Genomic DNA, 27,292 nt, shown 5'->3' on the forward strand with positions numbered 1-27,292 from the left:
AGAAATGACTAAAGTACATTTTGACATTTTAGCTCAACTGACTGTTGAGCAGTCACCGATCTTTTAGAAGCAAGAGGCACTTTCACACGTTCTTTTAGACGTATTTGATGTTGACTTTTAGGCCATGCATCTGTTCTTTTATATTTTTGAAGAATTGTCCCCGAGCATGATGTGTTTTCTTTTTCTGGTGTTATTCGTATGATAGAAATATGGAGGGATTCAAATGTTAAAATCTGAAAAAACTGCACTGAGTGGCCTCTTCTTTAATTTAACAGTGTTGACAAGCTGCAAAAAGCATGTGCATTAAAAGCTTACCCAAAAAAAGGAGCAGAAAATATGTACAGTCTGCAGTGAGTCTGCTTCACGCGTTTAATATTTTCTCCCCCTTATCCAGCGCCAGAAAGACAAGTCACGACAGGATCCTTCAATTAAAATCAGATGGTGTTTATTTGGTGAAATGCTAACAAAGTTGATCCACAGATCACAGAATCTGCATTAAATAAAGACCAAATTTTGTAGTTTACTCACCGGCTCAAACCTATCTTAACAGCGCCGCTGCTTACGCTGCCACAGAGCATCCCGTAATTAGCTGGCGGATTAAGGTGCACCTTACAGTTTAGCAGATCACAGCCGCACATTATAATTAAAGTAATTAGACCTCCTATCTCTCTCTCCGTGCTTCGGTAAATTCTCTCCCAGAAAATGAATAATATTGAGGCAGCTGAAATGAGATGGCACAGTGCCTTCCCCCCCCCCCCCCATTTGCAAATATGAAACTTTCAGATGATGTTGCGGGGAAAAGCTGCGATGTAGCGCACAGTAGAAGTGTGAGGTGGCACTTGAGGAAGCTGATACTAATGTTGGATTCAATCTGAAAATAGATGGTCTTTATGAGAAGTAACCCCAGCACTACCATACTGATTATTTGTATTTGCAAGTCATTTCCTGTTTTATTTTGTAATTCCTCCTGCTAGTGTCACCACCTGTCGGTGTCAGTATTAGCTCCATTTTAATTGATTGGAAATTCAAACACATATAGTTGCGACACACGTAAATAAAAGTTGACAAAACAAAATAGCACAATGTGGGAAAATGATAAAAAAGAAACATGTAAAGTTAAATGGAATATAATTTAAAAAAAATGTAAGATAAAAAGAAGCTTAATGACTGAAAAAAACATACAAAAGTACAATAAAATTCAAAGACTATGATAACATTCAATTCAGCAAAATAGTTAAATAAAATAAAACAAACCAGACAAATGTAGTAAAAGTAAATGCAGAAAACGACAGATGCCTGAGCAAGAGTGTCCCTGTAAGTTGATCACTGTTTTTCCTAGACAGGTGAATAAATACAAATGAATTTTGAAATATACTTGCACGACTCACAAACTGAAGTCTGCATGGGAGGAGTAAGTAGTCTGGTTTCTTATCGTTCTGCAAATTTTAAGCTGCAAATATTGATTTTTATATCTTGTTAACTACCGGATCATCTTTTCATTCTGATCAAGCTACTCGCTGCTTTATATTCTTCATGTTCATTTTCTCGGACTGTTTTTGGATTCCTGGCCTCTTGTCTGCTCCTCACCTGCTTAGTTTACCCGATTGACTGCTTCCCCTGTGCCTGATCTCAAGCTTGCTTAAAGAGATTTGGATTGGGTTTGTATGCTGGTCTTCTATCACTGACATTATTAAGGAAATTTTCTAAATTAATGAAAAACTGTTTCCTCCAGAAAAAAATGATCAACTTCCCCTAATCGCTTTAACAGTCTCCTTCACAAACTATAAATCAAATGGAATAATTAGTTCACTGGTTGTAGGCACCATGTTAACTCATTCACTGCCATTGACGTCTATAGCCGTCAATTGCAGTGAATGAGTCAATGGGTTTAACTCATTCACTGCCAATGGCTGGCAGTGAATGAGTTAACTGTGACATGGCATGGATGACATAAAATTCTACAAGATAAGTAAAAAAATAGGAGTAATGTAAACCAATGCATGATACGGCCACAGGCTTATATTCCAAATTAGAAATTAAATTTCCATTTTGACTAAGATTAAATTCTAATGAGTGCAGGAAGATAATGATAATTATCTAGCAATGTTCCTCACTGCAGCTCGGGAGGATTTGGCACTCATGTCTCATCACATATTGCTTAGCCAAGTAGTATTTAAAGCCGTTATAGCGGATATCACATTGGAACGCCACGAGATTGTACATTATACTCTACTCAGACCTTTGTTCTTTCACAACTCACTGACCACAAGCAAGACGGTGCTGGGTCAGTGGTTAGAATAGCTGCCTCACATCATCATTTCCTGTTTTATTTTCTAACTCTGTCTTTTTACACTGTCACTTTAACCTTGTGTCTTTCCTTCCTTTGTGATTATTTGCTTTGTATCACCTGTTTTTTAGTTAATCAGTCACTCTATAAATATACAGTCTGTCTTTCACCTCCCACTTGCCAGATTGTTTTTGCACAAGTTTTCAAGTTCGTAATCATGGCCTCATATTTTTTTGCTTATGCTTTCTTGTATGTTTTTTCAGCTTTATATTCCTGCTTCATTTGCATCCGGGATTCCTTGTGTTTCTTCCTCATGTTTATGTTGCCCTATTGTTTTTACATCTTGTGATCCTCCTGTTCCTCTAGTTTTGCTTCATGTAGCCCATCTTGTCTTTTACCTCCTGCTCTTTCTCATATTCTTCCTTGTGTACTGCCTCATTATCTAACTGATCTCTTTTGTGCATGACTTTTTGGCTTGGTTGTAGAAATGTTGCTTCTTGTCCTGTCCCTGCTGGATTTGCTTCTCTCTCTGACTGGTCTCCTATGTATAACCATGTGTCACATGCATGGCATCACTTTTTTATACTCATGTTTTTGTGTTTAACTTTTGATCTTTGACATTGTTTTTATTATACAGCAAATTATGAACTCCAGTTACAGTTTTCAGTTGCATATGATGGTCCTCATCAGCTAATGTAAGTGAGTCACGTGTCATAAGATGATCTACAAGTGGAACATTATAACTAAACATTATAAATAAATAAAAAAGTATTATTAAATAGTAGTAAAAATGTCTTCTTCTCTCCATTTCTGTAGCTTAACTAAAAAAAGATGACATAAGAATTAAGACTCAGGCAGAGGGAGATTGGACAGGGGACAAAGAGAGAAAATAAAGCAGGCTTCCCATCAACATAATAATTATAGTTTGTTATGCAGCAGTAATAATGAAGTTAATTGCTTGCAAAACCCATTTTTCCACTAAACTGACTACCTTCTGCAGCAGCCCACTGACTAAAAGGCTTCTGCCACTGAAATGACACATCAATAGTTATTGGAGCAATTAAATGCCAGATCCCACCCACTGACCTTTTTCCAAACCATTAACGATCTTATTCCCAAGTGTGCAGAAATCAATACATGGGTACCGACATGCAGTCGCTCATATCTGCACTGTGTTATTTTTGAACTTTAATTCAAAATCAGAAATTAAAGCATGAAGCAGTTAACATTACTAATTAAAATGTGCATTCATATTTTTACACTTCGAGGTTGATCGTTAGCTTCACCTGGCACAAAGGCTTGAAATTTGAATTAAGTGGTAACCATGTTAATGCAGTTTACTTGGTTTCACCTCTAAATCTCCTTGATGTTTTTATATTTACACTATTGTTCTGTTTTTAAATTTTAACACATATTGCATGACCATGTTTCTATGTATCATATTATATAAACAGTCAACAGTGATTTATATCTATAAGCTGTTAATTGTCTTAATCAGTATTACCAGAATAAAAATAAAAATGATTAAACTTTTTTTAAATGAGAAATAAAACATATAAAATATATCATTGAACATTAGGAAGAGGAATCTCGCTTCTATATAGAAAATTGGCATTTAATGAAAAGAATGAAGAGAATGAGGAATATATACTGTATTTCTTTCTGTTTTTGTGCATTTCCCAACACATTTCAAGCTTTCCTTCACGTGCTTACACACCAACTGAACTCCTAAGACAAAGCTCTGAAGCTACAAGGTGGGAAATGACTACCGGCTTGCATTAAGGTAGTGTAATGGTGGTCATTAGACATCATCATTATCATCAAAGTCTCGTCAGCTGATGGAAAAACCCGATAAGAGAGATTAGGTGTGTGTGTGGATAGCTGGCAGTTTTTCTTAGTGGCCATTAGATCCTTTGAAGTTGCTAAAACTCCAAGAAGAAGCAGCATCTTTTTACCCTTTTATGTTCTTTCCCTCACTGAGTCGTTGGGAATCCAATGACAACGGTACAAAATTTTAGAAGCTGTCCTTTTCACTTCCTGCTTTGGGCACAAACAGTTCCAAGTCTTGTTTGTTTGGTCTGTAGGTGATATTTAATACTTTTGTTGCAAATACTAACAATCCGCTTTATTATGGGAGTTTATTTTGGCAGCTTTCATCCTGCCAGTTCAAAGACTTCAGCTGAATCTTGGCCTTAACAATCCCCGTTTCATTTGGCAAAGCCTGATGGACTTTTCACTTTTATTTTCTGTGGAAGTTTCACTCAAAGTCATTTGAACTTGCTGCAGTGCTATTACTCTGTCTTTGAATAGACACGAGCCCCCCAGAAGTATTCTTTTGTCATCCTAAGCTTCTCCATCATGTCTTTAAGCTTAGTATTGTGTCCAGGACTCCAAATATTGCAAAGCTTCAGGAGGTTAAAGCTATACATTAAACACTTGTGAGCCACACTTTGATGGACTTACTCAGTTTGGTTGGCTTCTGAGAGCCAGAAGTAACTAATGAAGTCGGGCTTAACAAGTGGATTACCTCAATGAAGACAATGAATATTTACCTTTGTAGTTTCAGGTGCATCCAGTTTCTATAAAATTCTCTCTGTAAAACTGTATGAGACAAAAGCAGAACAGTTAAATATTATCTCTTTATACCCCTAAAAATGTACATCTTTTGATGTTATGTCATTAAGTAGCTTTGCATTGCAGTCTTACTAATTAGAAGCAGCATTACAGAAGTATTCAGCACCGGTGCAGTTGTTCTGAACTCCAGGATCAAACTACGTGAAGCGCTGCTCTACATGCATACGCTACAGAACCCTTTCTTCCTACTGGCACTGGGAACCAAGCAACAAAAGCCAGTGCCCAGGATCTTCCAAACATATTTTTTTGCATCTCTGCAAGTTGTACACAATCCAATCTTGGCAGCAGAGCCAATAAATAAATAAATAATGTCTAAAAATAGCACTCACAAGCAATTTAGAGTGACAAAATTTGAGGTTTGAGTGTGGTGGGGAAGTGAAGATGAAACAGCATAGTTTGCTTTGATCACCCCAGAATCTTGTCCCTTTCAAGCTAATTAAAAAGTAAAGACTCACCTCCCCTGTCATATTGCCTCCAGCTGCTGTTGGTCCAATGAAATTTTGATTTTTTTTTCTTCAGAGTTCTTATTGTCTGAGTTTTAATTGTGGGGACACTTTTAAACTTTGCACTCCCTGAATCTCAGTCTGACTTTGGAAAATCTAAACTCTTTAAAAAGTGGCATTGCAGTCATTAAATTGGTGTGTGTGTGTATGTGTATATATGTGTGTGTGTGTGTCATGGCAATATGTGCATCCTGGACACAACCACTGCAGCTACTATAACTTCCCCAAAGGCAATATCAAGTGCAAGGGGTTTACTGGTTTGTGGGCAGATTTTTTTCAACATGACATTCATGCATGCATCTCAAGGTGCAAGGTGCAGTCACAGTTTTTATAGGTGTGCATTTGAAATAAAACGATTGAATTTAAAGTGTAATGAGTGTTGTCCAGCCCATGAATCTTGACGTCAGATGATCGATCTGAAAAAAAAAGAAAAAAAAGATGATAGATATTACATCAGATGTAGATATAGTGATGCCAGTATTATCCACTGTGGTGAGAGCAGGGCTGTTCTGACCGTGAAACCACACGCTCATTTCCTGATGGCTTGGCAATCACAATTCAGTGGTGAGCGTAGTGAGCATACCCCAGATACACAGTACGACCAAGATTTAATGTTTTCGTTTTTTTTGTTCAGTATGACTAAAACTGAGTCTTGAGCACTCGACCGTCATCAGGAAAGTGTCAGACGGCTTATTTTCTATAGACTTCTATAGGACCCAAAGTACATTTAGCACCCCTCGATGGCCATTAAAGACAATGCAGGTTCTAGGCACTCCCAAGTTGGTTTAATTTTTTAGACCCAAAAGCTGTGTGCATCCTTTTTACCCCTCAGCCGTGAAAGGCTAATGGAGTATTGTTAGCAGCGTGGACACCCAAATTTATAAATCCCATAACTCGAGAATGAGGTGACGAGGCTTTTGAAACTACTTCAATGTTCATAAAATATATCAAACAAAATATCACATATAATCATTTCTACTGAAAGCAGCTTAAGCTGTCCTTATGGTATTGACAGAAACCTTTACTGCTCTGTGTGAAGCTAAAATAACGTTCTGTGTTTGTTGTTGTGTTTGTATATTTTAACATTAATTTAATATATTTTGACATCGTTTAGTTTGTTTATCCACGCTACTTTCCGAAGCTTACATTGATGATAGCATGTCTGGAGCACCACGCAAAGTAAATCTGACATTATTCCTGCAGACGAGTAAACACCTCAAGTAGAAAAAATTAAACGGAGACAAGAAAACAAGTTTACGTATCTTCAGCATTGCTATGAAGCTTATACACTGCAGCTGGTTTGTGTCGAGTGAATAACATAAAAGCAAATAGAAATAACCGGGGGTTAGAAACTAAGTAAGAGTGAGGAGAGGAAACTTTCATTTTAGACAGTCCTATTTTCCCAGCTTTTCCCAGCTTTTGGCAGCTGAGTCATATTTCACCGAGCAGCAGGCAGAGACTCAGCCGTAGCGCGTCTGGTCGAAGTCCTAGCGAGTTTCTCAGCAGTGACTTTCTCCCAGCTGACAGACAAAATTTGCAGCATTTTGCTGTCGCCTTATCGATTGGCCTGGTATCACTGTCATTTAAGCAAACTCCTCCAAGGACATGAACTGATCGATCGGCGGAGATGAGAAAAGATCTCTGGTACCGTGCAAACACGTTCACTCCCTCTTTCTCTCACGCTCACACCTTAGATGGATGAATTCGTAGCACTTTATTCAAGTGTAAAAAAGAGCTTGTAGTTTAGGCTGAGGGTAGCATTCATTGTATTGTATACCAAAAGAAAATCTTAACAGTGGCCTTTTGTCATAAAACACATGAATCTCAAATTTAACTGCTGGAAAAAGGTTTAAATTGAGACTCTAATAGCTGACAGTACTTTCTCTGATGAATTTAGTACCTGTACCTGTTTACATTCGTTTATGTCTTGTGACTCATTCTTGTGGTTTACAGTCTTTTAATCTGTGGTTTGTTCTCACTGTTCATGGTGGTGTGGTGGTTAGTAGTGTCATCTCACAGCAAGAAGGTCCTGAGTTTAAATCCACCATCTGGCTGGGGTCTTTCTGTGTGAAGTCCAGTGTCTCGGCTCAATAACAATAAATATGTTTTAGCTTTACAAATTTTTTTGACAAGATTTCTAAAATGTTTGTGTTTCTACACCACTAAAAAGATCTTTTGGCAGTATGCTGGTCTGAAGCATTCATGAGTGTGTTAACATACAGGACTGGACAGCCTAAATAATTTAAGAGCTATATCTTTGAGTCTAACACCCTCAGTTAGCATGTTAAATGTTGAAGTTTGTCAGAGTACAATTAGAAAAAGTCGGAACAAGTGCAGCTTGTTTGGGGGTGTTGCCAGGAGAAAGCTTCTTCTCTTCTTTCTTCTAAAAGGAACATGGATGGTCTGCAAAGTTGCATCCGAGCAAACCATAAGACTTCTGGAACAATGTCCTTTAGAAAACTTGTGATCAATGTGATTACAAAAATTGGAACATGGTCATTTTAGTGATGTTTAATTTACCAAGTTGAAATTATCACTAAATATGCACAAACGTGTTTTACTATCTAGAATCTAGACAAGCTGTTACCAAAGTGTCCTTGGTGTGATTCTCCATCACATGAATACCAAAATATATTTCATACCTACAATACATAAAATAAATGAATGATATTGCATTTCACAGACAGTGCTCTGGCAGTTCATTGGGTTAAATCTTAAGCTGATCCCTGTATATACCTGAAGGGTAACCTCACAACACCTTGACAGAGAATTGTAATTCCGCCTTAAGGCAGGACTTTAGTTAAAGCTATGTACTGCCTTACCGAGAGCACGTTTTGGGGGAAAACGCTGTCTGAGAGGATCAGTTAGGGCTGAGAAAGTCCCTTAAATTGTGTATACCGATGCTCTCACAGAGGCACCAGGCAGGATGGGTCTTCATCTAATGCTGAATATATGCTGTGTAATACTAAAATTAACCCAAATTTTCTCAGACGGTGCTGATCTACAGAAACTCTTTACATAGATCAGCACTGGCAGAAGATATTGGCTCATATCTGCAATAACCTTTAGAAGAATGTCTTTTACTGGCACACACTGTTCAGTGTCCGTGGGTGACAATGACGGCAATATTTGCAGGCTTTATCTCCCAGGCTGCACTTGTCATTGTTGTGGGTGCTAACGCATACAAACACGCACACAATAGTCTCTGCCTCCACATCTCTGCCTCTGACCATTTGTCAGGCAAATTATCATGATGAGTTTGGACATGGGCTCATTGGCTCATCAGGAACTTGACAATTTATGCTGGTGTGTGTGTGTGTGTGTGTGTGTGTGTGTGTGTGTGTGTGTGTGTGTGTGCAGGCCCAACAGCATCATGATTAGTGCATTTCATCTGCAGAAGTGTGCTGATGACTCTGATGGAGATTTTAGCTCGTCTAACCGTTACGTTCGCTTCGTTCGCTTCCTAAGCTGATGAGCGGCTGAGCCGAGCTGAATAATTTAGGCGTGTTGATGAGGAAAAGATGTTTTATTTTGGAGCAAACCAAATTTTTCTTGGCCTTATTTTCCTCTCTGCAGTTTGTCTCTGATCTTTGGTGCTTCATTGCTCATTTGTGAACACAGTGAAGGAGACTTACAGTGAGAGGTCCAAAGGAAAACATGGGCTGTAATTCTTCTTGGATAAAACTATCCTGTATACATAAACTAGGCTGTGTGTGTGTGTGTGTGTGTGTGTGTGTGTGTGTGTGTGTGTGTGTGTGTGTGTGTGTGTGTGTGTGTGTGTGTGTGTGTGTGTGGATGGATTGCATGGGTGTACTGATGTTAGTCAATCTTTTGACCACAGAAGGAGAAGGTACAGTCACAAACAAAAGATATTTGCAGGTCCATGTATATCTTACTTGTGTAAATGTAAATTTGTCTGTGTTATTTTGTAAATACTAACGCTATTGTTTATTTCACACACATGGAGAGATGTGTGGAGGTCAGGGAAATTGCCTTTCATTGTTCTTGTAACAGTGACAGTAAAGAGCTATTCTATTCTATTCTATTCTATTCTATTCTATTAATGGGTAAATTGAAATAAAACAGCACAGGAGACAAAAATGGACAAAAAAGTTAGAAATTCTAACTGTAAACAGATAAAACAGTCTCCACACTCAGATAAGTGTCTCCGGTTACAGAGTTAAAGCACTATAAAGCAAGCACATCTGAAGCAGAACACAAAAGCCTCTAAGGTACATTCAGTGTTAACCAGATTACCAAACAACAACGCTACAAACAAGGAGACACGGGGCAGACTCCTCACTTTAAATCACTGCTATCTCAAATGACAAACTGGCAGCTCTTTTGAGTCAGCCGCTGTAATTAGTATTAGAGCCTTGGACTGGGACACCTGCCCAAGAAGTAGAGGAAGCTGGGATGAAGAACAAGTACACAGTAGGCACTAATTGGCCTACAAGAAAGAGTGGACAACAAGGGGAAGGAACATAGTCATATGGCTGTAACAGCTTGAAATACTTAAATATGTCAACAGCTATAAATTTTGGATAAACATTCATGAGCATCAGGGGACCAGTTCTGCTGACTTTAGTGATCCCCTGGCCTGTTCTCTGACACCACTATGAATTATCTATACTGGCATTTTTTTAAAGTCCAAGTCTAGCTGTAGCTGGATTTCCATTAAATGTAAATCCTATTAAAGACTAAAGACAGACCAAAACCTCACACACATCACTTCCTTTAAGTCAGCTACTAAACACACATGGCCTGCTAGACCATGGCAATCATAAACGTTTAGCAAAGATAGTACTTATTTGTCACCTTCTTGAACTCCTACTTAAAATGAATTTTTCCACAGACCTGGGTCAGTTTTATTAAAGTTACCTCTTTTTGGTTTGAGATGAGCTAAAGCTGCTACAACCTGCAGGGGAGAGAGACGTTAAAGAGGAGGGAAAGCTCTTCTTCTTCTTGAAATTGAACCTAAAACCAGTCTGTGGCTGCTTGATTATGGCCAAAATCATAATTACTTTTTCAGTACTGATGATTTAAGGCACTTTTATTTTCCATTTTTATTTAAGTGGATTTCTATGAACTTTTACTATAATTGAAGTGAATAAATGTGTCCGATCAAATGTACAGAAAAGTGATGTACTGGAAGCAAAACAAGATGATTATTTTAAAACAGAATCTGACATAGTAACTGTGTGATTTTGATAATCTCATTTTAGTAACTGGTAGAAACCAAAATAGAAATTGAAACAAAATTTTAGTTAATTGCACAGCCATAGAGCAGTTTTACAGGATCATTAGCATAATGTCTTATTGGCATCTTATTATTGCCAGGACAGTAAATGGTAATGCATGATGTCAAAATCCATGTAATAAATGTTAGTTCATATCTATTGCATGTATTAAGATATACTATGTGCTAATAAGGTTGTATAAACAGTAATAATAGTATTATAAACATTAGATTAAGCATTTACCAACACAACTGTTTAAGAAACTTATTAGAGTTTCTTATAATGTAAATAAACCTCATACACTAATGTAACTTCACATTAATGGCTCTTTTTCCACAGTTAAACCTTTATTACTATTATTCGTTGCTTTATAGAATTAATAAACACTTTTTTCTTGTTTTTAATTAGACATGAACTAGGCTTATTTGCAGCTGAGGTATCTAAAATATAAACAAGTTAATCGAATGTTTCATTGCACACTTATTAACAGTTTAATTAAATAAAAGCTTTAGCTGCAATGTGAAGTGTTCCTAAATTAATACCTTTACACTGAAAATCAAAAGAGAACAACACAACCAATCTTGTACAACAATAATTTGAGTCAAAACGAGGTGATAAAGTTGGATTTTTGGCCAAACGAAAGCTGGACAGTCCTGTTCAACTTCAGTGGTTTACAAAATCAAATGAGAGGCTTCATCCCACGCCTGAGTATGTCTTTGATTATAAAGTGACTTATTTCTCTCATTGCACCGCTCTGCAGCTGTCAGCAAAAACAGGGTGAGTGTGTGGGGAATAAACAATGAAAATCTCAAAGACATCAGCACTTGTCAAGCTACATGCACTACATTTCTTCTCCCAGTAAGGCATGGCAAAGAATAAGAAGTGGGTGTCTAGTGTCAGTGAAAGCTTTTTCCTCCTTTTCTTTCTCAAATTTTTTCCTCTGCACTCTTTTCCAATTCTATTGATGGACTTTGGCCCAAGTAAACAAAGGCTCTTTAGCACCCAAACACAGTTCAATGTGCTGAATTATTGACTTGGTTTTTCAAAGAGGCAACGCAGAGCTTTGTTTCTCACGGCAGGGAGAGAAGCAGAGGACGGGTGTCTCACGGTTTTTCATGTGGAAACCCATGGAACCCATTTCTGTCCTCTCCCTCTCATTCTGCTCTGAGCAGAGGATCACAGCACTGTCAAATTATTGGATGGCCGCATGTATTTTTGGACAGATTTAAAGGTCAATCTCATGCACAACAGTTTGCTTGTGTTATTTTTATCCCCAGCAATACACAGCGTCAACCAATTTCTAATTCATCACTGCAAGGCATCAGATATGGAGAAGATATAGCAAAAAAATCCATAGTATGTTGATGTTTCTCTTGTAAAGGTGAAGACTTGCAAGATTTACTGTCAGTTATATATGAAACATTAATATCTACTATTTAAGTAAGTTAGGCTATGTGAAATTCATAGCTTATCCTTAAGAGATCACTGATACCTCTGAGTTATTAGAAACATTAAGCAATGGAATAGGAGGTTTTAGCAGCTTTATAGCAGCTATATACAGTACCACAGTTCATCTCTACTAATTGTATGTCAGTAGCATTAGAAATATTTATGCTACAGCAGGACTATCAAACTGAGGCCAAAATATGAAGTTAGAATTGCATTAAGTTCTTATTAAGTTCTTCATCATGTCTGGTCAGTCTGGTCTGCGTTCCCAGAAAAGCTTCCAGCAAACCAGCAAAAATTCAGCAAATTGTCTCACCATTAATCGTTTCAGTAAACCACAACAAATATTGGTAGTATGGCAGATAATCTTGAATTTGCTTTTTGTTTTTTGTTTTTTAAGTGTATTTTATAATGGCCTGAACATGACACTATAACTGTTGTGGCTCACATTAGGTCTTTAGGGTTCACAGGTCTTGAGACCAGTCTGCAACTGGTTTCTGGTTTCAACTTGTTGCTGGAGGTTGCAATGAAATATATAGTGCTGCACCAAAATCTCCTCGTGAATGCTTTATTTGTTAGCAGGTCGTCATGGTTGTAGTTTACATGGAAGCCCCCGGCATGTCTGCAAACACTTATCAACTTCTCATTAAACACCAGTGAAACTATAACAAGTGCAACATGTGTGTTTACAGTGCAAACAGGAAGTGGAGAATGCTCGCCTTCAAAGCAAAAGTTTTGTCCTTTCAAATGTGTTGATTGCAGCATTAAGGTGAATCTTTTATTTTGCAGCTGAATAGTAGAGTTCGGTTTGCGTCACTCGGAGAGTAACTGGCGAGGGTTTGGCCATCTTATAAACGTGAAGTATTTGCCAGCTTTGGAAAATTAAGCACGCATATTTTTATCACAGTCCTGGTGATTTTTTTTTCTTTGGTTAAAAGGCAAAAAGGCATTTAAGGACAAACCCCGTGAGGACTCCTCATCCAACTCGACTTCTCAAAATTGTGAAAAATTTTCTTTTCATTGATTTAGGGTGATGGTTGAACATTATAGTGGATGCTTCAAACACCTTGTCTATAACACCAAGTTTGCACTAAGTACCAGCTGTTCTTCATAAAGACTTCATTGGACTTGATTGTAAAAATATTGTATGAGAAGTTCTTTCTCTCCTTGAACCGCGTTGGGAGCTTCATGCTCAAAACATCAATATCACCTTTCCTTTTCATCTTACAGATTTATTATTCCGCTCTCATGTTTCTTTACTTTATCCTCATGCTTTGATGTCCTGCTGCTAGCTCCCGTATTAATATTTTAACACAATATGCCCAGCATAGCAGTCCTAGCATGTTAGCTGAATACTGCTGTTAATTGTCTAGTCAGGTGTAAAAAAAACAAAAACCATATCAATATTGTATTAAATCTTTATTATGATCCTGTACATTATCTAATGTGTTTCTTCCCTCTGTTGCAGGTTATCTATGCACTGAACACGAAAAATGATGAACACGAGGCAGCCATCGCTACTCTTAAGGAGGCTCATGAAGAGGAGGTGCAGCAGATTCTTTCTGAGACCAGGGAGAAGATACTCCAGGTTTGTGTGTGTGTCTGTCTTACTTTAAATTTATTAGGTTCTTTAGAACTGTGCACATCTAGGCATGGTCCCATATTCCTTTTATACAGAACAGACTTTCTCCTGGCAGCCCTTCCAAACTAATCATGCATATTCATCTTTGTGTAGTGGTTAACACATTGACCTAATGTGCAAGAGATCCCTGGCAAATGATTTAGAGTTGTGTCACAAAGGGCATCAAGCATAAAAATGTGTGCTAAATCAAATATGCGGATCCCTCTTCTGTGGAGATGCGTTGCTAATAAGGGAGCATCTGAAAGAAGCACAGGCCTCAGTTAGCATGATAAATGTTAATTGAGATGTAGAGCTATATGTCAGATTTGGAGTCTGAGATGTAGCTCTTGGGGTTTTTTGGGGTTTTTTTTGCAATTTCTCTGATTAGTGGTGTTACAGAGGTGCTCACACTTGTTGATGATTAATTAATCAAGCATTTGATTAGCATCTCCTGGCTGCTACTTACCCACTTAATTCCTATGGAAGCAGTGAGGGTGTACTTGGTTTTAGAGAATTATGAAACGCTAAAGATGGCGATCTCATCCCCAAAGAGCCATACAACATTTGAAACAGGAAATGGTTAAATCAATCATGTCATTGCACAGATGCATGCCCACATTAGAGTTTCACAACCATTTCAAAAGTCACGATATGTACGTATGCATAGCAGAAGTACAGCTTTATGGGGGAAAATCTTTTTAAAGCTTTTCTTGGAGTTTTTTTGAGCACTTTTCAATGGATTTGAATGATTATTCCTTTCATCCAGTATCTCAGTGACCATTACACTAAAATTCAATTATTCAATTCAAAATTACTCCCAAATTGTGAGATAAGAAATATATAATGCTGAACAATCAGGTCTATAATTGGACAGTTAGTGAGGATATAAGTATAGTACATGTAGTAGTAGTAAAGCTGTACATACATTTAGTTTTCAGACAGAGGAGATGTTTGAGTTGGGGCTTTAGTAAAAGCTGCAGTTCAATCCGTTTGTTTGTGGATTGTTTGAAAATGTCTGCCTGATGGTAGGAGCTTAAACAAATTGTGTCCAGGGTCTGCAATGTCTTTGATGATTTGCTTGGTCCTCTTCACACAGCCAGTGATCTAGAGATGTTGTTTCTGTGCCAACAATATTTCGTGCTGTTTTCATGACATGTCGGGGGGCTTTTGCTCCTGTCCACAATACAAGGAAGTGGTTTAAGAGCAAAACTGCTGTTACAGTGCTGTCCATTCATATTAAGTTCATATTATGAATCAAGTAGAAGCTTACAAGATATCAGGCTTTTAGATCTAGGAGTCTCCTTGCCAATGGTTTCTGAATAACCCACTGTTGTATACTCATAGTATACTCATAGGATCAGAAACTCAGACTCAGACCCCAATCCAGACCTCCTGTACGGGGTAACTGGGATCTAACACAGTGTTTGGCTTTTTAGTAACATGCAGACTTGGGGAATGCAGATAAAATGAAAGAGAGAAGACGGCGTTGTGGGAATCTTGTTAGACCAGGTTCATCCATGCAGAAAGGAGTTTCAGGAGTCTCAGGACCACTGCTGAGACATGTATTGTAGCAAGCACTCAGTATCCAGGAGAACAAAGATGTCTGCATGTGCTGATATAATGTAATGCAACCCAGGGCGAAGTCGTACTGAATCTAAACGTCTACATCTGACTCTTTAGTGGTAATATAAAAGGAGGAGGATGAATATTATGTAAGCAAAGCCTATTTTCGAAATTTAGATAATAGAAATGTATCACAGGTGTAAAGAGAAGCTGTTCTCATAGGCCTTTGTTCATTTTGACCTAAAAGATAAGATTAAGATAAGATCTACTTTATTTATCATAAAAGGTGGGAAAGTCGTTTGTTACAGCAATTAAAAATGAAATAAAGCGTAATAAAATTAGACGCAATGATATAATAAATATAATAACAGTAATAATAATAGGTGGACAAAAGGCTGAAGAGGAACTAAAGTCAACTTTATAATAGATTTCAACAGAAAACAGACATCATTATAAAATCACATACAGCTGATGATGTAGCTAAAATACATCAGGAGCGCTGCACTGTGATCACCGGTGAGCTCAGACCACATTTGAAATGAAGTCATCAATTATGAATCACGTGAATATTAATTATTTAGGCCTATATGTCACGTCATTACTCTTGATGACAATGCCTCAATGACGATGCTTCTCTGTGAGTAATGTGACCAACCTCGATCAGCTAAACTTGAATACGCAGACATCGCCTCACTCTGCTTCTCTATTAAGTTTCCCTGGAGGCAGTGTTTACTGGTGTGCTTTGAATGCAAATTTAATTAATTTAGCCGAATTGGATGTACCTATTTAATCTTTTAATTTTCACTTTCATTTGTTGTCATAATGAGGAAAATCAAAGCCTAATTTAAATTCTGTGCGCATCAGCCAATCTTTTAAAGTAATTTTAATTAAAGCTGAAATCCAGGATGGTTATTTACCGGTGTTTGTATGCAATTTATGTCCCATAATATCTCAAAATGATCAAGTTTTGGAGGATATGAAGTGTACGACATATTGTGCCTTGTCAATCACAGAGTAAGCATCTCCACACATGCTGTCATTAAAATGCTAGATTTGGATGATAGCGAGCACTTCACTGAACTTTAAATGTTTGTCACAGTACAAGAGCAAGATCAGCGATGAGATGGACCTGAAGAAGCGGATCCAGTCTCTGGAGGAGTCAATGGAACTCCACGAGAGGATGAAGAGGCAGGCCCTGGCCGAGTTCGAGAGCTACCGTCAGAGGGTGGAAGACATGCAGCTCTGCACTGAGGCTCAGGTAAATGGAAGAGTGATGTGATGTCTGTGTGTGCTGGAGGCAAGAGGCACCTGTGTCTGCACTCACAGCTGCAGGTAATCGCTATTAAGTCTGTTTCTCTGTCCTGCTGTGAAGTGGAGAGTCTCTCTTTGTCTGCATCAACTGCCTCAGATTGCTGTGAGCGGTCAGGGTTCATTCAGGCCTCATTTTCATTTCTTTTTTCAAGGAGTCTGTAAATAGAGTCCAGATATTATTCAATACATTTTTAAATTTAGTCACGTATATCCACGAGTTAATCCAGCTACATGATGACTAGAATGAGCTCCGTTTACCTGGAAACACCAACGTCATGCCATCACTTAACAGATTTTCTTGCACATTTTAGTAGGTTTCTTTAAAACAAGTCAACCAGAAGAAACTCCCCCATAAGAATGTGAGATGATGATTTATTGAGAATGATTTGGCCCACTATAACTCCATTTTTGATTTTACTAAGATGTGAGCAGGGCCTTGCAGAGAAACAGGAAACAAGGAGGCCTGGGTCATCTAGTTAAAAGAGGAGTTGTGCTCATGGTGAGACAAAGGAAAAGTTGGATCAGAGAGCAGGAGAGACATAAAAGAGAGAACTTGGCTTGGTCTAACCTTTGAATGTGTTGCCACAGGAAAGGCCAAGAACCCATCAGAGCGAAGCGCATGGGGGAAATCAGAAAATGCAGCTTTGAATATTAGCCTAGGAAATGGGAGGCACAATTTTCAGGTTCTTGTCGATTGCCTTAAGCCTTAATATACGAAAATACATGGAAAGCAGCAGAGGAAGGATTTAGATTCTTTACTTTAGTGAAGGCAGCAATACTACAAAATGAAACTACTCTTAGATGTAGCTTAGTGTCCAGAACCAGCATTCTTTGTAATGTCGTGCAATGGGCACAAGTTGAGTTGATGGAAAAAAAGCCCTCGGCTTACTCGATCTACAACATGAGTTTATGGTCTCGTTAGATGAATAAAACATGAAGTTCATTTTGTAAATTAGGATCCTCATCACAGTGAAAAAGGAGGGTAGGGTTTGCTGCAGCTCAGGTATATACAATATTTCTCAGTTATCAAAACCCTGCCTAATATCTCCCATTTTAAAACACCAAGATGGTGAGAGCAAAACGATTCAGCAGGACCTCACTAACCAGTGGGTGATGCCACAGTGGGTGCACGGTGCATCCATCTTTTATATACAGTTATTTGAGTAAAAATACAGACGTATTAGTGCCAACTTTTTTGGACACAGCCTTAAATAGAGGCTTGCAACTAAAATATAAATATCAAAACAGATGATTACAATGACCAGAGATCACAGACATGCTGTAAGCACCCAGTGCACCTTTTCTATAGTCTTTCATTTTCAGATTCAGAAGCTGGCAATGTCTGTTCTGTTAATTAAACTCGAGGAACAACTGGTGTTATTCTGGTACTATTCCAAAGTAGATCTGCCTGTTAGGATTACAGTAACAGTAGACAGACCACAGACTGTTTGACACAATAACAGCTGGGAGAAGTGAACATTGCATTGAAGTCTTAGAGAGATACATGCACTCATCTTCTTCACATCTGCCTGGATTGCAAGTCAAATGCAGGATGTATTGAACAGCTGGATCTGGCTGCCTCTCGGATGCAATCACATCTAGTTTCTTCGATATCCAATAACAATCCAGTCCTGCTAAGACACATAAAGAGATATAATTTAAATTCGGTTTTTTTTCCGCACCTCGTTTAAGTAGGAGAGGAGTACCTCTCTTATTGCTATGCTGTAAATTGCCTCTGCTTTGTTGTTTATAAGTTTATGAGCAAGCCAGTGTGTATGAAATCATCCCCATGTATATGCTTGTATATGACCTGGGAGGACAGTGAAGCGTGTAACTAATCTCTAACAATAGCTGACCAAATGAACATCATTATATAGATTTATGGAGTGTGTGCAGCTCTCTGATAAAAAGATGCAAAGGCAGGAATAAAGAAAAATTGACTATATGCAGGAATTTATGATTTAGAGCAGGGATGTCAAACAAAGCAGCCTGGGGCCTGAACCAGGCCACCAAAGCCCACTGGATGGCTTTGAAAAGTAAGACACTTGTACGGACAGTTATCAGTACAATATACATCATCTCACAACACATCTGGACTGTTTGCTAAATGGACTGATACTTGTACAGACAAAAAGAGGATTGAGAAGTATCATCCACAGAATCAGAGAAACACAAATATAGAACAAGCCTGGAAGGAAAGAAAACTACTGATATGTTTAAAGACTCCAGACCAGTGGCTAATGAGGGTTAGAGTTAGAACAGTGTGTCGGGAGTATCATGCCGTGGGGAAGCTTCGCTACATCTGGATCTAGGAATCTCGTCAAGATGGATGGACTTGTACTGTTATATTCCTCTAATATGTTTGATGGTTGTGTTGATCTGTGTGGGACTGGGGGGGGGGGGCGTTGTGTTTTGTTTTTTTTGTTTTTTTTTTCATATATATATATATATATATATATATATATATATATATATATATATATATATATATATATATATATATATATGTATGTTAATTAGGAAAATTAAGAAAGGTTGATTGTATTTCGGTAACTGCAAGTACTGTTTTCTTTTTTCAATAAAAATATTTTCAAAAAAAAAAAGATGGATGGACTTGTGAATAAAGAAGGATATGTCAGGTTTTTAAAAGGCAGTAAAACAGGTCTGGGTCATCACTTTTCCGACACAACAACCCAAAACAGGCATTGAACTACCTCCAGAACAAAGTTAAAGTTACTTTTGCATTTTCTAGATTCACTTATTTACAGCACATATGCAATAAGACATACTGTTAAAATGATCTGAGGATGTTCATCATGTGTTTTGGAAATGGATATTTCACCACATGTTATTATGCAGTGGTTTTACTGATCTAGCCCATTAAATAAAATGACATCCCTGATTTAGAGTGACGCTCAAAGAAATAAAATGCAAACACCCAAAGGCTGTAGTCTCCACATATTAACCCATATTCATTATTAGCAGCGGTGGGCACCTGTAAGGCCTTATTCTGGTCAAGGGCACAGCGAGGGGAGCATTATCCTAGCATGTTTTGGCGGCAGGAGAAGCCAGGTCTCCTGGAGGAATGATTTGAACCAGGAACCCACTTGCTGTGAGGCCACAGTGCAGCAGAATGAGCCACCGTACTGATGGCAAATATGCAGATGTGTGTCTGTGTTTGTGCTTGTGTTATTATCCCTGAGTGTTTTTTTCCCTGATAACTGTCCAAGCTGTCAGTCATGGGTGTCTCCTACTTTTATCGTGGTTGATATGCCACTTCTGTACCCTTTGAGACTAGAAAATTTATGGCTAATAGTTAGTTGGTGCTGATTGTGTAATTAGCTACTTTAGAGAATGAAATGCAGTCAAATTAAATGAAAGGTATGAAAACGTATTAGTAAATCTTCCCCTGACAGATGGTTGTTATGTGCCTTAAAGATTTTATCGTAAAATGTTTAGTGTTTTTCTGATCAGGTACCTTAGAGACCACTTTTCTGCTAATCAATATAACATATAATATCAATGGATTGAGGCATTGTCAGAATGATAACTTCCTATGTCAATACTAGATGACATTTTTCTTGTAATTTTTGAACAATGACCTTCAGAGCATTTTCTGCTCACACACTTTGTTTCTGTTTAGTCTGCTGCTTTTTACTGCTAATTTAGAGCAGCCAGGTCGGCAGCCAGAAGGTCAAAATCCCCCAAGCCAGTACACCACCGCCTGGCTTAGACCTTTTGAAAAGTCACGCGCTCTGTAAGAAGCCTACAAAACCCATAAATCAATTCCCCTGTTGGCTCAGCCTTTCATTCCCGTCTTCTTTGGCAGCACACGCAGCGTGTGGTGTCCATGTCAAGGGAGGTGGAGGAGATGCGACGGTCCTTTGAGGAGAAGCTGCGTACATTCAGCCAGGCACAGGCCCAGTTCGAGCAGGAGAAGAGGGCCGCGCTGGAAGAGCTCAAGGCTGAGCACAGACAGGAAATCCAGGAGCTTCTTCGCAGCCACCAGAGCCAGAACGCAAACTACAGCAAAGACCAGGAGAAACTGGTACAGCTCCATAAAGCCGAGGTAACACACTCGCTTCTGCAAAAGTAGAGCAGCTCTTGAAAGCCAAAGCATCAAACTCTAAACCACTACAGGGAAGAAGAAAGAAAGTGGGACAGCGATAATTACCAAGTTTCCAACTCTTTGTTCTACCTTGCCTTTCCTTATACAACATTTTAACGCTAGTATAGACTACATGCATTTTATAATGTAATTTATAATCGTCTCTCTACAGCAAAAGCATCAGAGACTTCTGGTTGCTTAATTTTTTTTAAAATAAACTGACTCTACTTAATTCGAAATGTGCCGTTTCTTTGTGTCTCCATGTTGGACGTTCAGGTTGATTCTCTGACAGAGCGGGTGGAGGAGCTGAAACAGGACAAGAAGAGACTGGTGGAGGAATACGAGGCCAAACTCAGCAAGGTACAGTACATTAAATATAATAACCATCATTAATAATTGGTAAACAAACTGGTAAGCAAATATGAGTTAATAAATCATTTATTGGGCATTATATGGGTATTTTATTCAGATGCCTTCTGTGTTAGTCCCCCCCCCCACCCGTGTGTTTTGTTTTCCTTCCACTTCCAGTTCTCTTGCTCTCGTTGTGATTGTCTGCCCTTCCCAAACTGTTCACATGTCCTTGATGCTATTCAGTCACTTCGTATCGCTCCTCCAAACCCTTTAACTGCTGCTAGGGACAATATACAGTAGTGTTTGTTTTACTTTGGAGATCCAAGTTAGTGGGCCAACTCTATCCAGAACCTGCAGTAGATGGAGAACTGGTACCACTATGTTCTAAGACTCTTAAGTCCATTGTTATTTACTCTATTTATTAATGTTTTCAGGAAAGCGTGGGTGTACTCTCCTTCCCTGCTCTCACTACTGCTACAGTCTAATTCTGTCTAGAGCCAACCCAAAAAACCTAATACTGAGTCCAGACTGAAAGGTGCGATCTTTTAAAAATAAGCCTAAATAAAATAAGGATTCAAGAGGATTCAAGCAGAAAAGGTTTGCACACACAGTGTCTCATCTGGCATTTCCAGAATCGATTCACTCCAGGCTGTGCTAAATGTCCTTGGATTAGTAATAGTTAAAAAAAGGCCTGAAAATTTAATTTGTTGGCACTATAGTGCAGATCTGTGTACAGGAAAAGCCATAGCTGCACTTAAGGACTGCATTTAGATGCTAGTAATTCAATAAAAAAAAGCATCCTCGTCGGCAGTAAACACTGTCAGGAAAGTAATTTTGGCTCCAGCTCTAAATGTTTTTAGACCTTTCGATATAAAATTCACATTGTCATTAAAAAGAGAAAACTGAGGCTTATTAATTAGTTTTACACCCTTCATGTTTTTGGCTTAAATCTTTTCCGCAGTGGTGAACACTTTCACAAGTGTGCGTTTGTCCCCAGGCTCAGGCCTTTTATGAGCGCGAGCTGGAGGCCATGAAGAGAACCCAGCAGCTTACCGCCGACAACCTCTTGGCATGGAAACGCACTGAGGCCGAGCTGCGACGGGAGTTTCAGACTCAGGAGGCGGCGCTGCAGAAAACCCTCGGAAAACTGAGGGCCGAGCTGGCCAGGGTGTCGGACGAGGCTCGGGAAAACCGGGAGAGGTCCTACAAGCTGCAGTCGTCACTTAACACTGCAGAGAGCACCGTCAAAGTGAGTGTGAACCCTCACCTGCTCATCCAAAAATGAGTCAACAGAAGGTGGACGGAGGCGAAGTAGCCGAAAATCCTGTCGTTTTAAGTGAGCTGATGTCTCTTTTTATAGACAGCTTGCAAAGATTTTGTGCCTGTAATCAAAGATAGATTCAAATTAAAACAGGGAACAAGGTCCGTGTGAAGAAATTCAATAAATGTATTCCTTTCTATATGGATAGTCACTTTATAGATTAAATTATGACGAGTAGATGTTCATCAAGCGGTCCAACCTGAGCCTGAGCCTTAATTTAACATTCATAGATTTCAAAAATGATATTTTTATATTAATGGGTCAAATAATAGGGGATCTCACCGTTTTAGGGCCTTCAGCTTGATTTTTTTTTTTTATTGAATGCTCCTACAAGAACTGACAATGAACATAGGAGAGCAATTAGCAACTAAAGCCAGGTATTTCCTTGAAGTAGGGAAGTGAAACCTAAACAGGTTGTATTCTGTGCTTGTATACATTTCAACCAAGTGCAAGGTGGAACTGAACTTTTTCACAGGGTATCAAGGGTTAGGGTGTGGTGAAGGAGGACCCAAAATTGTAGGCATGGAGGCAGTTTAACTAAAGGCGAGCTCTTTAATGAGCTGATAAGTAAACAAGACATGAGCAAAAATACAAAACCAAACAGGAAACTAAATGCAAGCTGCTTAAACTAACTCGGGCAAAGAAACACTCAAAAACTAAGCCTGGGAAACAGAACAGTAGCATAAATGGACCATAACATGACAAAGCACAAAGGGAGATACTGCATATACACAGGAGGGTGATTAGAAGAAGTGGAGACACATGAGAACACAGCTGGAGCAAAATAGACATAATGAAGAAAGGGAAGCAAGACTGCACATGAGACAATGACTATCAAAATAAGACAGGAAATCACAAACACTGAGATACTGACACAGTCATATGGTAGAGACACAGAGAGAGAATGCCCACCGGGGACCCTACGAAGGACATACACAGGTGAGACTAGGACATGAAAGGGAACTGACTAAGTTAACAAAAGACTACGAACTAGAAACATAGCTCACTTCTCAAAACAAAATACAACATGCAAAAGTTAAAAAAAAACACAAACACTGGGAACAGACCCAGGGATCCTAACAGGAGGCTCGCTTTAAATTGGGTGAGGATGTCATTTAGCCATGCTGGGCTGTCTTTATAGAAGGATGGTTCCTTTGTGTCTTGATCTCAAACAGTGAAGCACAGGTAAAATGGTTCAGCTACGTGTCGTAAGAGGTCTGGTCTAGGATGTAAGAGTGATGGTAGCATGGAGAGAAACTGCAGACCAGTCCCTGATTCTGTAGGGAAATAATGTCATCAAACTTGGTGTCCTGCCTGAGTTTAATACATCCATGTTGCATAGTGTCATGCAGTGAACTTATAAGATTCCCCGGATCATGCAGTGTGCGGGTGCCTTAAAGGAGAGTGTTTGTTAAAACATTTAGTTGTTAAGGCAAATAGAAACATTTGCCAAATTAACGCTTCAAGTTGGCTGCTAGTCCAGGTTGTTCAGTCAATCATATACTTTTCATCTCTGTAATATTCTCGATATTTGTAATTGAGCTATTTGTATATATTACAGCTATTTCTCATATATTCTAAACTTTGTAATATACTGTATTGTTTAATTAGTTCAGTCTGTCACCGTTATTGTCTTGGAGCAACTGTAACCCACATAATTTCCTTAGGGATTATTGAAGCATTCTGATTCTGATTCTGATTAAGTCATTAGGATGATGACATGTCAGCAAGATTGTATTTAAACTTTGTGTCCCTGCTCGTCTTCTCTCTGTAATTTAGAGGAGGAGCAGATCAAAAATGTCCAAGCTGCTGAACAGTAAATGATTAAAAACAGTGTGCTGCGTTTCCACAGCCTACCTGTGTACTGAGATGCTTAACCGTACAGTCTACAAGTAATTTGTCCCATTATTCTAAAACGGTTGGCTGTTTCTGTGCCATTAAATATATTCTAGGACAGTTTAAGCAGACATATGAGCAGGGCCTTTCTGCACACTGCTGTCTCTCTACCCACTGATGTCTAACCAACATATGATGGACGATGTTATCTGACAGTGTTACCAGCTAATACTGGCCTGTTGCCGCTGTATAAGTAAGACTTCCTGTGAAAGTATCACAGAGCTAGCACAGACAGATTCACGTATACCTACAGCCACTTTAGAATCACTGTGTGTCTCAGGTTAATGGATGTAAGGTTAATGGATTCAGTTTTACTCCCCATTTGCAGCTCATGCTACCCTTTCAGTGGGTTCTGTATGGACTTACCCTTTCAGCATCCAGCAGGTTGGCAGCAAGCCACTTAAGAGTTGAGTTAGATTTGGATTACATTTTAGCTGCATGCTTAAGAGTTCCCAAACAAAAGCTTTCAAATAGACTTCTTCTGCTATGAGATTTACATTAGCTGCTAAATGTGGCTGTGACTCAAACCACTTTCTGCTAGACTTTGTACTCTCCTGGCTGAAGTATTAACATCTTTCCAAAAATTGGAACTTTTATTAATATTTATCAGTTGAAATAACTAAAGGGTTTTATAAACTCTGTTGTCAGTTTTTTTGCGTAGCAGCTTATGGGTCAGGTTGTAACACTCAGGATTTACAATATCACAGAAAGACGATGCTACAGGCTTCAGTTAGCTTGTTAAGTTCATGACAGTACAATTAGAAAAAGACTAAAGTGTTACCGATTCTCTCTAGAGAATAGGGCAGCATGTCTTAGGGTTTCAAAGTCCACTCCTCTGACTTAAATGCCGTCGTGGGACCACAAACCTCGATGAACTAAAGCAACATTGCAAAGAAGAGTAGGCCAAAATTCCTCCACGATGACAAACCCTACAAGTTATTGCTGCTAAAGATGATCTTACGTTTTTTTTTAAAGAGGAATTCAAGCTATTTCCTATTATTTGATGATTTGATAGGCAAAATGTATCCATTATGCCTGAGCAAATGAAGCCCCCTATTAACAGAACCGGTTAAAGCAATATTGGTTATCTTCCTTTCGGATTTTTGGATTGCCAAAGTTGTAACTTTTTTTGTATTTGTTACAAATTACCCAAAATATCCAGCACACTAAGTCTCTATTTGGTATGACAGCAAAAATAGCAGTGCTGTGTTTATTTCCCAAGTCATTTTTTTTTTTTCTAGTGTCTGACTTCTGTAAGATCTTTAGTGACGACGCCCGTGATTATCTTCGCCGTTGAAAATAAAGCTGACATGTGCTCCAGGGAGGATTGGCTAAGTAGGTCTGTTTTGTTTTGATGACTCGCTCTGAAGTTTATGTGGAATTATCACTGATTGCAGACAAAGACAGGAAGGGATCTCTCCTCCTTGGTGATGCTGAAATTGGGATCGAGGTCAGCGGTGGCTGTGGAGTTAATAATTTTAGCTATCAGAGCAATTAACTACAACCCAGATAAAGAAACGACAAGCAGAGCGGTTGATACCTGATGTAAGAAGGTAAAACAGATATCAGAGGATGGAAACTATTTGATCCTTTGCTGGTTTTGTCCTTTGTGCAGCTGAAATGTTATTGAGTTGTAAAAGTAATATCATAATAATCTCTTAATAACAGCCTCGGTATGTGAACAGATCTTTTAATCCTTCACGTCCTGCTGTGAGCTCATTGTTGGATGATAGATTTTAATTTAACCTTAACAAGCTCGCAACACAGGTTTGATTTACACCTCTTGTGTCTCGTCACTGTGCATACCTATACAGTTGCTAGCATTTGCGCAAGTAGAGGCACATTTTTAGACCCTTCACAAAATTAATTTGACTCTTGAAAATTAAAATGCTGCACTAAATCAAAATGTTCCCAAGTCTCCGGAGGCATAATTACTGTACTGGCACATACGCCATGTGGAGAAACCGTATCATCAAATATCGACTTAACACCAGTGTGAGACACTTGCGGTTGGTGTCAGGATGCTGCAGCGTCTGCTTCACTGTTCTGCCACCCTCCTTTAGCTTATGATTTAGTAGGCAAATCTCCAGAGAAATGCAAGCAAATGATCGCTCAGAGTAACTGAGACAGACGTAATTAATGGCTCAGTGTTCACATGCTTCTGCAGGAATATGCATGCCAAAAAATTACAAATTGTCCCCCAAGTGAAATACTCCACTGACGCTGTGTTAAATTGCTGCTGTCACTGACCTTGGACTAAATATTTCACTTCAGGTAGAGCTTATCTGGACTAAGTCTATGGGAGCTTTTAGTGAGATAAAACAATAAATCACCTAAAGCACTATGTTCGGGTCCCTTTTTGTATTTAAATGAAAATGCAGGAATCAGCCTGGTCCAATCAGGAGGCTTGACAGAGGTGAGGCAGTACGTGAGAAGAACTCACATGTGCGCGTGTGGGTGTTTTTGTTGAGGTTTAAAGGGGATTAGATGTGAATCAAAGGTGATCAGTGAATGTCATGACAATGGGATTCTTCTGTTAACTCAGATAATTCAACAGAGATACTGTTAATTAAAGCGTTTTCACCTCCATCTGCCAGCCTCATTCACACAAACAGAGGTGTACACTGCATTCGAAGGGACAGTTGTGCTTTCACTTGCCTTTAACCCAAACCTTAACAACCAACGACCTTCCACTCAGTCTAAACCAAAAGTTAGCATTAGTATATAGGCAAGTCTTATGTCTCTCACACAGTGCATTGATGGGCGCTGTGTCTCAGCCACTACAAAGACACCTCAACAAATTTATTATGTTAACTGGATTTGCTAAAAATGACAATATTTGTTGTGCATTTACTTCTATTGTAGGAACAAACTGGCTTAGAACGATGAAGAAAATCTGAAGGAAATAAGAGATAAATTAACACAATACTGGTTTTCATTAAAAGGTCTGTATAAAAAGAGTCGTATTATTTTTTTTTTTGGTTAAAGCTCGTACAACAAAACTGACAGGT

At 38.7% G+C, this 27,292-nt stretch overlaps 1 protein-coding gene across 6 annotated transcripts in view; it reads left to right on the plus strand.

Moving 5' to 3' along the window:
- Window positions 1–27,292, plus strand: part of fam184ab (family with sequence similarity 184 member Ab) — a 216,016-nt gene that overhangs the window by 76,733 nt on the left and 111,991 nt on the right. For all 6 annotated transcript variants that reach the window (XM_082504918.1, XM_082504923.1, XM_082504919.1 and 3 more), the window contains exons 2-6: window positions 13,579–13,698; window positions 16,394–16,552; window positions 20,435–20,674; window positions 20,990–21,073; window positions 22,062–22,313. In XM_082504918.1, the coding sequence (XP_082361044.1) occupies window positions 13,579–13,698; window positions 16,394–16,552; window positions 20,435–20,674; window positions 20,990–21,073; window positions 22,062–22,313 (855 nt within the window). The remainder of the gene's footprint in view (window positions 1–13,578; window positions 13,699–16,393; window positions 16,553–20,434; window positions 20,675–20,989; window positions 21,074–22,061; window positions 22,314–27,292) is intronic.

Source organism: Aulonocara stuartgranti (genome assembly GCF_965226115.1).
Source record: "Aulonocara stuartgranti genome assembly, chromosome: 15".
NCBI classification, from domain to species: Eukaryota; Metazoa; Chordata; class Actinopteri; order Cichliformes; family Cichlidae; genus Aulonocara; species Aulonocara stuartgranti.